The 12,206-nt window shown below is 35.1% G+C and overlaps 1 protein-coding gene across 1 annotated transcript; it reads right to left on the bottom strand.

Moving 5' to 3' along the window:
* Positions 1 to 1,320: 1,320 nt before the first annotated feature.
* LOC130949925 (uncharacterized) lies at positions 1,321 to 2,470 on the bottom strand. The gene is made up of 2 exons (XM_057878521.1): positions 2,232 to 2,470; positions 1,321 to 2,140 (listed from the first exon to the last, which is right to left on the bottom strand). Exons 1-2 carry the CDS (start codon positions 2,468 to 2,470, stop codon positions 1,321 to 1,323), a joined length of 1,059 nt encoding a protein of 352 aa, XP_057734504.1.
* Between the last annotated feature and the right edge of the window lie 9,736 nt (positions 2,471 to 12,206).

The following is a 12,206-nucleotide window of genomic DNA, read 5'->3' as shown; positions in this document are numbered from 1 at the left end:
AAATAATACTAATTGATCTAATTTGATTCTAATTATTCTCTTAACAGAATAAATAAAACTACGATAATTCTAGGTTGATGATAACTAAAATCATTAATATGATATTTATAATATATAGAATATTTAAAATTATATATTTGTTATATTTAAAATTATATAATTAATTTAACAATAATTAATAAATATTAAATAAAATTATTTTAAATTATTTTAATTAATTTTTTTAAATATTATTTTAAAAATAAGAGAGAATTGTATGTAAGAGTAAAAAAGGGGTGTACCTTTGTAAAAGAGCGTGATGAGAAATAATCCGATGGAGAAGTGAAAATAATAATATCTAAAAAATTGCTTCAATCTCTGCAAGAAAAAAAACCAAACATTGCCACATAAGATAACTACTTTTTCAAAATATAACTCTAAAATTACAAGTTTGCAACTACACAAAAATGTGAAAAATTATAAAATCAACAAGAATTCTAGTTAAAATATTGCACCAAATACGAGGGTTGCAATTCTAAACAGAGAATTTTTAAATTTCAATTGACAATTTAACTTTTATACGTGTTAAAAAGTTTTATACATTATTTATAAGATCATTTAAATGAGTAATCAGTCATTTATATAAATATATATTAAAATAAAAAATACATATTAAAAAATACATATACTTATATAAAAATATATAGTACTAATTTTTGGTGTGCATGGTTAGATGATCGTACAAAATTCTTTACGTTGTTCAAACTTCAAAATTAAACTAAAAAAGAAATTCAAGTAAACTCCAAGCTAAAGAAAGGACACAACTAGGAAGGGAGGAACCGTGTTAGTTCCGCATTTTCGTGGGTGTATGAGGGAGGAAGTGACACTGTTTAGGTTCGTGGGTGCGTGGATATGGGATTGCTACTTTTTTATACTATCTATAAGTATGTTTGTCTATTTTTATAAATGAAAATGTTTTTTCTGTAAAAAGAAAAGAATGACCTAGCTAGTAAAGACTTTAACTGTGCAGAATTTTTTTCGTATATAAAATAAAATAATTAATTATTTTTCCAGAAAAGATTTTCCATCTTTATTTTCAAGGATATGATTTCTTTTTTTTTTTGGAATTAGAGGAAGTTTGCCGTACCCCCCGGCGAATTCTATAATTTATATAGAGTTCGCCGTACCCGCCAGCGAACTCTATAATTTATATAGAGTTCGCCGCACCCCGTCGAACTTTATAGGTGGGTTCAGTACCAAAGTGATTCTCCACACCTCCTTGTAGAACCCTGATGCTGATTGTTGGATCAGCCTTGACCATCGTGAAAATGTGTTGTGTAATCACTTTCGAATCCAACCTACGATGATCTTTCCCCATCGAAGTTTACATGCAAGTATGATGACCAGTGTATCTCCTAACCTCCCACCTTTCTTATATGATATGAGTATGCTCCAATTACAACTGGGTCCGAACTGGATACATCGTGCATTGTACCTCCAATGGTCACTCTCTACTATTTTGTACTTCGCAGCCCTCCTGATGCTGTACTGCTTAACTGCCAACATGACTTCTTCCTTGTTCCCAAATTGTTGTCCAACCTCAAACTCGTTGCTTGGGTCTTCTTCAGAACCTCCTTGGGTAAACGACCAATCCGAAGTCATTGCATCGAGATTCAACCTTGTGAAATGATCCAACCGGTCATATGATCGAGAAATGGCAGGCTGTGTCAGAGCAATCTGTGTGTCACCGTAGTAGTTCATCCCTTCTTCCTCTTCTTCGTCACCATCATCAGGGATTTCGGGTGGTTCTTCGTTAGTATCATCTCCATCATCGGGGTTGACTTCATACGCCTCCATCATCAGATCTTTGATAGCAGAACCCTCATGACTTTCAAGACCGTCATCCATTAAGTCAACGTTACGAACTTCAACATTAGACCCCTCCTGACTATCCTCAGGTGGCATATTTAGATCCACCATCTTCCTTCTGATAGTTCGTCTAACAACTCCACTCGTTGGACTATCATCGACAGTATCTGCAGATGATCCTCGGCCACCAAAGTCAACAAGAAACACGTATAATTCCAACAGATGAATATTGGTCCATCGGTTGTGCCACGACCTTATAAGCCATACGTCATCGTCGTCGCGCAACCGGTACCTAATTGAAAACAATAGAAACATCGCTCACAACGATGGTCTGATAAATATACTAGTAACAGAGACAAAGACAACACAACTGTAATATATACCTTTTATAAAACAAATTGCCATCTAACTCGGTCGGATATCTGTAGTAAATTTTTTTCACCCTTTTAGATTCTTGTTGTCCGATGGAATGCAATATCACATTCTTCAAAGCTGTTAAACTGTTGACTTTCGGTGTCATATAGGTAATTATCGATTGACCCGATCTAAAGACAATTGAACCTTCTTCATCATACACTATTTCACCATCGTAATGAATGGATAACAATGGATTTCCTGACATCGTAGCGACAATGTTAATAGTGAGAAAGAAGGTAAACAGAGAAATTGTGGCTACTTGATCTTTCTCTCCAATAGGCCTGCTTTTATTTCTGAACTCATCATAAAGTTTGCCGGGGGGGTGCGGCGAACTCTATATAAATTATAGAGTTCGTCGGGAGGTACGCCAAACTCTATATAAATTATAGAGTTTGCCGGGGGTGCGGCGAACTTTCTCTTATTCCCAAAAAAAAAAAATCGTATCCCTAAAAATAAAGCTGAAAAATATTTTCTGGGAAAATAATTAATTATTTTATTTTATATACGAAAAAAATCCTAACTGTGCACAAGCCCAATGGCTTTATTTTATTTGAATGAATCCAAATTACAGAGACAAGAGAATACAAATAGTGTGGTACAATACAAGTCACAAGGCATAGCATGTCACTAGCTAACACAGACTTACCTAAACTATAAATCTCAAAAGCATGCATAATTGATTATGATAGATATATAATCTATTTTATTCAATGCTAAATGAAAGCAAAGCCAGCTGAATTTTAAACTTAATAAAGTTATGGTTGAAGATCGATCAACGAGTAAACTCGATCAGAGGACCACACGGCTTGAAGATGGATGGGGGTATTATTGGTCCTTTACCATTTTCAAATGAAAAATCATTATCATCATCATCAAAATGTATCTTCCCATTGGCAGAACTTGAAGGTCACAGATTTGATATCCATCTTCCGAGGCATGTCGGATCGGGGCACATATAGATGATCAGCCCACTAGAAGGAATGTTATGCAATCAGAACTTCATGCAAGGCGGATCTTTTGGCTTGTAGAGTTGGTAATAGTAATTGTAAGTGGTGTTAAAGCCTAAACCCGATATATTGGTGTTAATTAAAATAAAACAAATTTAGAATATCTAAAGCAGGAACTCGTTTGGTATTTTTAAAGGCAATGAAACTTATCAGAAAGGACATATCGACAAGAGAGACAAGTTCGATCGACACGGCTCATCAAAGAAAAGTGAGATAATCGAAATGACAAAGAAATTGACAAACAAAGACAAACGATGGCAGTTATAACATCATTCAAGGCGCTGGAACAGTTACTCAAGAATTCACGCACATGGAAAATATGTTGGATCTTGATTGGTTGAAGAGTCTTATAAATAGTTGAAGAATGGAAGGAAAAGAGGTTGGAATTCAGTTTCAAAAAATATTTTCGCACACTCATGTCTCCAACGAATTTCTGAGTCTTCAAAGAGCTTTCTTTTCTGTTGGATTCCTTTCATGTCTTTAAATTTTTTTAAGCTTTCTGTAACTTTTCCATTTTTTTCTTGCAAATTTGTTGCTTTTCTTTAAGATTTTAGTATTTGTATATGAATTCAAAGTCCTCTGACTTTGTCGAAGGCAGTTTATTGCTTTCTTTTAAATTCGAAGTTATTTCCTTCATTTCAGCAATTCCATTTTGTTCTTTTTCAAGTAATTTTCTTTAATATTTCAAATTTTCCTTTCGTCATTTTGATCATGTAATAGAATCTTTGGTACACTTTCAAAAACTAGTACTAATGAGAGAAGTAGGTTTCACTCCTAGATTATTAGATATCGAACCAATCCAGGTTTGTTAAAAATTTGCAAAATAAATTGGCATGTTCAGTGGGACTATTTTGAAAAAAAAGTGTGTCAAAAGTTCTTTGTAATGGTTTAGTTTGTGGAACTTAGAAGTGGAAGAATTATACACATGGCGGATGGAATTTCTAATACCAATGGTGGATCGGTGAATAATGATAATGCTTCTATAGTTGCACAAACCTCTGCAGAGTTAATGTCGCACATGGAAGGTAGTACGTTGGGAGAAAATGCGATGGTTAACAACCCCCTGTTGGGAATTATGGGCGTAACCTATGCCCACGAATTGCTCTAACACAAACACAACTGCTAGTAACTGCAGGTTGGCCTCCTTTTGGCCTTCCTCCAGGTTACACTCCACCTATGGGTGGTTATGGGCCTCCAATTCGATTTGAAAATGCATCAGGAGCGGTTAACAATCAATTGCCTTTATAGCATCCTGAGTTTACCCGTGATTATCAAACGGGTGCAACATCAAATGGCCCTGGTTCGATGGCAGTATTTCAACAACATGTCGATGAAAGTCATTACGATTTAGTTAATTTATTGACTCAACAAATGACTACTATTTTGCACCCTATGATGGCTGATCATGAGACAAAGTTTGAACGTCTCGCTAGACAAGTCGAGCGGATTGCTCGAATTGTTGATTATGACGAGGGTGATTGACAAAATGTTGAAGTAAATCCAGAGGATTTAGAAGGCAATTATTTAATGCGTTTCGATATTGGTTTTGCCAGAAGGCAAGATGTTGCTTTCGAATAAAGATTTAAAAGGGAAACCTTATTGTAAGTTTCATCAATCAACTAGCCATTTGACTAATAATTGTATCAGTTTCAGGGACTTGATCCAAGAAGCAATTATGGAGGGAATATTGAAGTTCGATGATGGCAAAAAAAATATGAAAGTTGATACTGATCCTTTTGATGCTGGAGCAAATTTTGCTAAGCCTATTTTCTTAGGGATCAACATGGCTGGCTTCACTTATGAATTTGACACTGCTTTAGGAGATTTTGAAGCTAATGTTTGATTAGTGTATCCTGGTGTTGGTGAGGGACTGTTAGAGTTTCCAATGCAGCAGAAATTAAAGGATCGAGATGTGTCCCGATGCCCTTAGTGTAATGTTGTATTTGATGCTGAGGCTGCAGCAATATTTGAAAAAGAAAGAATGAAAAAGAAGCTAGCTCATAAGGAATAACAGATTCCTCAGAGTCATCCCCCTCGATGACAAGTTGGTCAGAGTTCTAAAAGTTCTCGAGTAAATTTAGTTTCTCTACTTAATCATTCACAAGTTTTGGGAGTCCAATGGATCAAGAATTTTTAAGAGTTTCGAGATCGTGAGACGTCCCAATATCGACAACGCCAATTCCAAAGGGGTTATAGGGGTTCTAATCGAGGTCAGTATCCATACCCTCGAGGAAGGGCGAGAGGTAATCAAGGTAGAAGAACTGCACGTCCAATTGCGTCAGAGAGGCCATCGAATTGCATGTCCAATTGTGCTAGAAAGGCCACCGACCTTGACAGACAAGGGGGCAACTCCTTCCGTTCATTCATGAATAGTTTTTCCTGTTGATGGAAAAACTAATCCTAAAGGGATTACTTTATCTAAAAACGAGAAAGGGAAGTCTATCGAAGTTACCCCAATTAAAACTAATGACAAGGATGCTGATCTTGACGAGGAGTATTTCAATGAGGGAGATGAGGAATGGTGTGTACCATCTCCATTATCCCTACAAAATATCTGGGAGAATATGAAGGGAACCTGGATGAAGATTATGATGTGGAAAGTAAGGAAGCTTTTACTTTCATCTGTGAATGAAGAGTTGGGTTGTTTCAAAAAACCAACTGAAAAGAAAAAGTCACACCTTCGACCTTTGCACATTATTGCTCACATGAGTGGTATTTGTATTAACAAGGTTTTGGTCGATGGTGGAGCAGCAATTAGTTTATTGTCAGAACGGATGTTGATCAAGGTGAGAAAATATTTTGATGACTTGATTCCTACCAATATTTCAGTAACTGATTACAGCGGAGTGTCAACCCCTACAAAGGGTTTAGTAACTCTTCAAGTGCAAGTAGGGTCATCATCTCATAACACTATTTTTGTGGTGGTATCCTCTAAGGCTAGTTATAATCTCTTGCTTGGTCGAGATTGGATTCATGGTGTTGGGATTGTACCTTCGACCGTGCACCAGAGTATTTTTCTTTGGACTGATGAAGGAAATTCTTAAGTGATAAAAGCATATTCGAGTCTTTATATGGAGCAAATGCATGTCGATTTTAAGGTATATAATTACAAACTAATACCCCTCAATGTCGACAGGGTGCTCAACTACTACAACTGCAAAGGTTGTTTCTTAACAATAGATGAACTTTAAGCTTCGTCAGCCAAAGCTCAATTATACTCCTACTGGGTGGGAGTAATTGATCTTGAAGTATAATAGCTCAAAACCATCTTGTCATGGCCAAAGAACAAGATGTTTCAAACTATTTAGTTTCTTTAGAGAATTATCTAAGTAGTTTTAATTCTCCACGAAATATTTCTTTTTCTAAAAATGATTTTTCTAATAAAGTTGAATTGAATAGGGATTTTAATTCAGCATCTTCAATTCCTAATGCAGATTCGATTCCTACAACCGAATATAGTTCTACTTTAGATGCTACATGTATTTCCATTCCTAGGTCTAATATTATTGACCAATCTCATGTCGATGTATCTCAAGATCTCTGTGTGGTAAATGACTTGATTGCTGATTCAGTTGATAATAAAACTTATTTTTATTCACATGATTCAATAGATCTTTCTTTCGAATGGATTTATGATTTGGAACTTTTTGAATTTTGGAAAAACCTTAATTAATGATGATCATGTCGAAAGAGGCTTTGAGTCTCAAAATCCTTTCGAGGAGATCAATTTGGGGTTTAATGGTGATGTCAAACCCACTTATATTTGCAAAAATATTGATGAGCAATTTTGAGGAAATTTGATTAATGTCTTGATCGAATATAAAGATAGTTTTGTTTGGGATTATGATGAGATGCCTGGGCTTGACTGGTCCTTGGTAGAACATCGATTGGCTTTAAAGCCATTCTCTTGATCAGTAAAACAGGCACCTTGGCGATTTACTCCTGAGATCAATCTTAAGATTAAAGAAGAGATTGAAAGATTGATTAAGGCAAAATTTATTCGAACAACTCGTTATGTTAACTAGGTATCGAATATTGTCCCAGTAATGAAAAAGAATGGAAATTACGTGTTTGTATTGATTTTCGGAATTTGAAGAATGCCACTCCCAAAGACGAATATTTTATGCTTGTAGTACACATGTTAATCGATTCAGCAGCACATAATGAAATTTTAAGTTTCATTGGTGGTTATTCTGGTTATAATCAAATCTTCTTATCCAAGCATGATGTATCAAAAACTGCTTTTTGGTGCCATGGAGCTTTAAGAACTTATGAGTGGACAGTGATGCCTTTTGGTTTAAAAAATGCTGGGGCAACATATCAACGAGCCATGAATTTATAGAAAAATTTATGGAGGTGTATATTAATGACGTAATAGTAAAGTCAAATTCGATGGATCAACATCTCGGTTATTTTTGTCAAGCATTCAAAATAATGCGACAGAAATGTTTAAAAATGAATCCTTTAAAGTATGCATTTAGAGCTTCTACAGAAAATTTTTTAGGATTTGTGGTACAAAAGAAGGGGATTGCTATCGATCAAAATAAAGCTAAAGCAATTTTAGAGTTGCCTCCACCAACGTCAAAAAAAGAAGTGCAGTCTTTCTTCGAGAAGATAAATTTTCTATTTTCAATTTGTCTGGTTGAACTTGTGTTTTTTCACCCTTAGTCAAACTCAAAGATGAGTCCCAATATGTGTGGATAGATGAACATCAAAGGGCATTTGAATTAATAAAGGACTATTTGTCAAAAGCCCCAGTAATGGCAACTGTTCGTCCTTTTGAACCATTAAAATTCTATGTTGTAGCTTTGACAAACACCATTGAACAGATGTTAGTGCAAGCTGATGAAGAAAGATGCGAAAGGGTAATTTATTATTTGAGTCGAGTCTTGTCCGATATCGAAACAAGATATTCTCCAATTAAAAAGTTATGTCTCTCTCTTTACCATGCTTGTATGAAGTTAAAATGTTACATGGTTGCAAAAACTATAAGAGTGATTGCACAGACCGATTTGGTAAAATACATGTTGTCTTATCCAATGTTGAGAGGACGATTGGCGAAATGGATGCTTGGATTGACAGAATTCGATTTACAAGATGTCGCAACTAAGGCTACTAAATATCATGTCATTGCAGATTTTCTAGTGGAGCAGCCGAATAATCTCAATGACCAGGTGGCAAACATCGTCGACATTGAAATTGGACCTAGATTGTATTTTGATGGATCAAAACATAAAAATGTTGCTGGTGTTGGCATTCTGATTATATCCTCAAAGGGGATGCCATCAAAATTTTTGTTTGAATTAAAATATCCATGCTCTAATAACGTAGCTGAATATGAAGCTTTGATATTGGGACTAGAGATTTTAATTAACAAAGGGGCATTAGAATTCTTAATTCTGGTAGATTCTTAGTTAGTTTTACAACAGCCATCAAAATAATTTAAGTGCCATAATGAAAAATTACATAAATACTTGTCGACAGCATGGGAATTATTAGCATCCTTTCGAAAGGTGTCTTTGGTTCATATTCCAAGAATTTAAAATGAAGTGGATAATGAACTAGCTCAAATTGTATCGCAATACAAAGTACTTCCTGAGACTTTAGAAAGGTTGATAGAAATCCAACAAGTCTTCGTACCCGTTGGAGAGAGGGAAGTGTTGGCTATTGATGATTGGGATGATGATGATTGGAGAAAATCAATAGCTAAATACTTGAAAAATCCTAATATAAGAATTGATAGGAAGGATAAAATAAAGTCGATGAACTTTATGGTATTAGGGGACAAATTATATAAAAAAATGTGTCAAAGGGAGTCTAATGAGATGTTTAAGCCAATCTGAGAGAATGATTGCCTTTGGAGAGGTTCATGAAGGTATATGTGGTGTCATTAGCCTGGTGAAAAAATAAAATGGCTTCTTCGATGTGATCAAGTGTATTAGCCATCAATGATCAAAGATTGCATCGAGTATGCTAAAGCATGTCAGGAATGTCAAAAACATGGTGTAATACAACAAATTCATGCTTTTGAATTGCATTCGATTATAAAACCTTGGCCATTTAGAGGTTAGGCTTTAGATTTAATTGGAATGATTTATCTTCCATAATAAAAAATCATAAGTTCATTATGGTGGCTATCGATTATTTCACAAAGTAGGTTGAAGCCGTTCCCTTGATAGAAGCTGGTCATAATGAAGTTATTGATTTCGTGGAAGAGTATATAATTCATCAATTTGGAATTTTTCAAACTTTATGTACTGATAAAGGTACCATGTTTACTAGTCAACGTATTAAGAATTTTGTAGCATCAAGGGGGTATAACTATGGTAAACTTCAACCCCATATTATGCGCAAGCAAATGACCAGGTTGAAGCTGCAAATAAAATTATAATAAATTTGATTAAAAAACAAATTAGTCAGAGACCTCGTTCTTGGCATGAAACTCTGAGTCAAGTTCTATGGGCTTATCGAAACTCACCAAGAGGCTCGACGAGCATGTCGCCTTATTAATTAGTGTATGGCCATGACGCAATGTTACCCTTGGATTTTAATTTGAATACTATAAGGATGATGAGACAAAATGAGTTGCCGATTGAGGATTATTGGAATGCGATGTTTGATGAATTAAATGATTTGGATAGTGAACGTATTTTAGCACTCAAAAATCTTATCCATCAAAAGGAGAATGTTGCCCGCAATTATAATCGACGAGTAAAAGAAAAGTGTTTTCAAGTTGGTGAATTGGTCCTTAAGGTTATTTTACTAATGAAGAAAAAATCAAAATTTTATGGTAAATGGTCCCATAATTAGTAAGGCCCTTTTCATGTTTTTGACTTATATTCTGGAAATATATATAACGTTAAAAATATCGATTCCGGCATCGAGGTCAAATCAGTTAATGGAAAGTATTTAAAGCGGTATCAATGTTGGGAGAATAATGTTTAATATATATAAGAAAGCAATGAATAACAAGTGAAGAGTTTCGGAAGTATTCAAAAAGAAAACCAACAAAATTAAAACTTGGCATCCCAAGTCTTCAAAGATAAGGCTCTAATAGGTCTTCCAATTCAAATCAAAGGCGTACTCTTTCTTCGTCATAAGAACTATAGACAGTCATCTCATCGTGTTCTTCAAGCCACAGTCTCTCATATCCTCTCCTGAGGTCAGCCAAATCATTTTTCATCTCACAAATATCTCAAAAAAGATCTGGCTTCCTTTTTTGAGCTTTCAAGTAAGGCCCCTCTAGTAAAGCCTCTTCTTCACATATTTGGGCAAGTTTTTTTCGAGTTCTTCTATGCGTTGAGCAAATCGAGCTTGAGTGCTGGCAGCATGAACAACATTGATTTCATATTCTTTATAAGTCTTTTGTGTTTCTTTATGAAAAGTGTCAACCTTTGTTGATTTTTTTTTCAATGTATGTCATTGCTTTCTTTACTTCAACCAACTTGTTATGAGAGATAAAAAGGTTATCGGCAATTTTTTCGAATTTCTTCACCACTTTTGAAAATTTGATTGGGACTTGTTACTCGAGAGTAGAACTCAGAATATCCGAAAAAGTTGCATTCAAGTCATTCCAATTTATCCACTCATCGATGGTATGTGTCAGGAAAGTAAGAAGAGTAGAAAACCTTTTGATAGCATAAGGAGTAAGTTCTTTTGGGAGCTCGTGTTCTAATATTCCTTCCATGGTCGGAATCGGAGTTATAAGAAATATGGGACATGGCAGCAAGGAGCTCAGCTAAGTCAGTCTCTGGTGGACTAGAAATAGTGGTTTGAGGAATTTATTGAGTTTCAGGGGTTTGTTTCGAATGCTGCCCAAGTTGATTGATCGAATAAGAAAAAATTTTGACTTTCTGGATTAGCATGAAAGAGATGTGCCCCCTTTTTCAATATTTTTTGCAAAGGAGATATTTTCTTTTGAAGGAGATCAGTTAACAGTGAGATCGACATTGATCTGTGGAGAAGAGGATATATCATTAATAAATTGAACTTGTGGGAATTTTTCTTGGCTCGATTTCTTTGAGGTGTGTTCTTCGATGGTTGGACGATCGACATCTATAATAGGGGAAACAACTTCTTTGGTCACTCATTTGTCGGATTATTGTGTGTCCCTATTAGTCGATAGATATTGAGAGATTACATTACCACTAGATAATGATCTCGAAAGGTGATCCCTCCCTTGATCAAGAATGACCTTTGCTGGTGAAGTGGAAGGAGGTTGTTAAAGAGGTATATCAAACTTTTTCATATCAAAGAAAAGAAGAAAGTTATTAAAGAGCCAATCGATAACTTTATTGCTATAATAATTATGGAATCTACCTTCGTGGTTATTCTTAGCTCAGAATGGTGGGAACGAGTATTTGTTTAGGTGCTACTCGATTCAGAACTGCTTGAAGCAGAAGAGGAATCACTTGAATTAGAGGAATCTTGTTTTGGTGAGGGTTTAGCACTTTTATCAGAAGAGTCTTTACTGGAAGATTGCTTCTGTGATAAAGAAGAAAAAGGTTCAAGACAAGAACTTTAAAATAGAAGACTGTTAAATATAGAAAAGAGGAAGGTAGAAGACTTAACTAAATTTTACCTTTTTTCTGTCATAGTCTTAGTTGAAGTTTTTTGTACCTTTTGTTTTTGTTATCTCGATGTCTCTACTTTTCTCTTTAGAGCTTTTTGTGGGGATCTTTAGAGGTACCAGGATATGTTTTTATCGACCTCTTCATAATATCGTCAAATGAACAATCATATTGAGAGTAATAATTATCCCACCATTCGATGAAAGACTTGGTAACAAAGTCGCTATAAACAAAAGATAGAGGAGAATAGTGGCTTCTATTTTTCTCGCTGACATCAAGATATTTTTTAATATCTTCTTTCGATTTGAAGGTAACATGACAGAGAGCTGGGAATTTCCTTGGAAAGGGGGCTGGAATTGCTTGT

This window comes from Arachis stenosperma, chromosome 9, assembly GCF_014773155.1.
Source record: "Arachis stenosperma cultivar V10309 chromosome 9, arast.V10309.gnm1.PFL2, whole genome shotgun sequence".
NCBI lineage: Eukaryota > Viridiplantae > Streptophyta > Magnoliopsida > Fabales > Fabaceae > Arachis > Arachis stenosperma.
Note: the sequence above shows the minus strand (reverse complement) of the source record. Positions and strands in the feature narration are given on the sequence as shown.

Excerpts from the sequence above, each read along its gene's own strand:
- LOC130949925 (XM_057878521.1), bottom strand. The coding sequence starts at position 2,470 with ATGTCAGGAAATCCATTGTTATCCATTCATTACGATGGTGAAATAGTG. Across the intron at positions 2,141-2,231 it reads GGCAATTTGTTTTATAAAAG|GTACCGGTTGCGCGACGACG; the intron begins GTATATATTACA and ends GTTTTCAATTAG.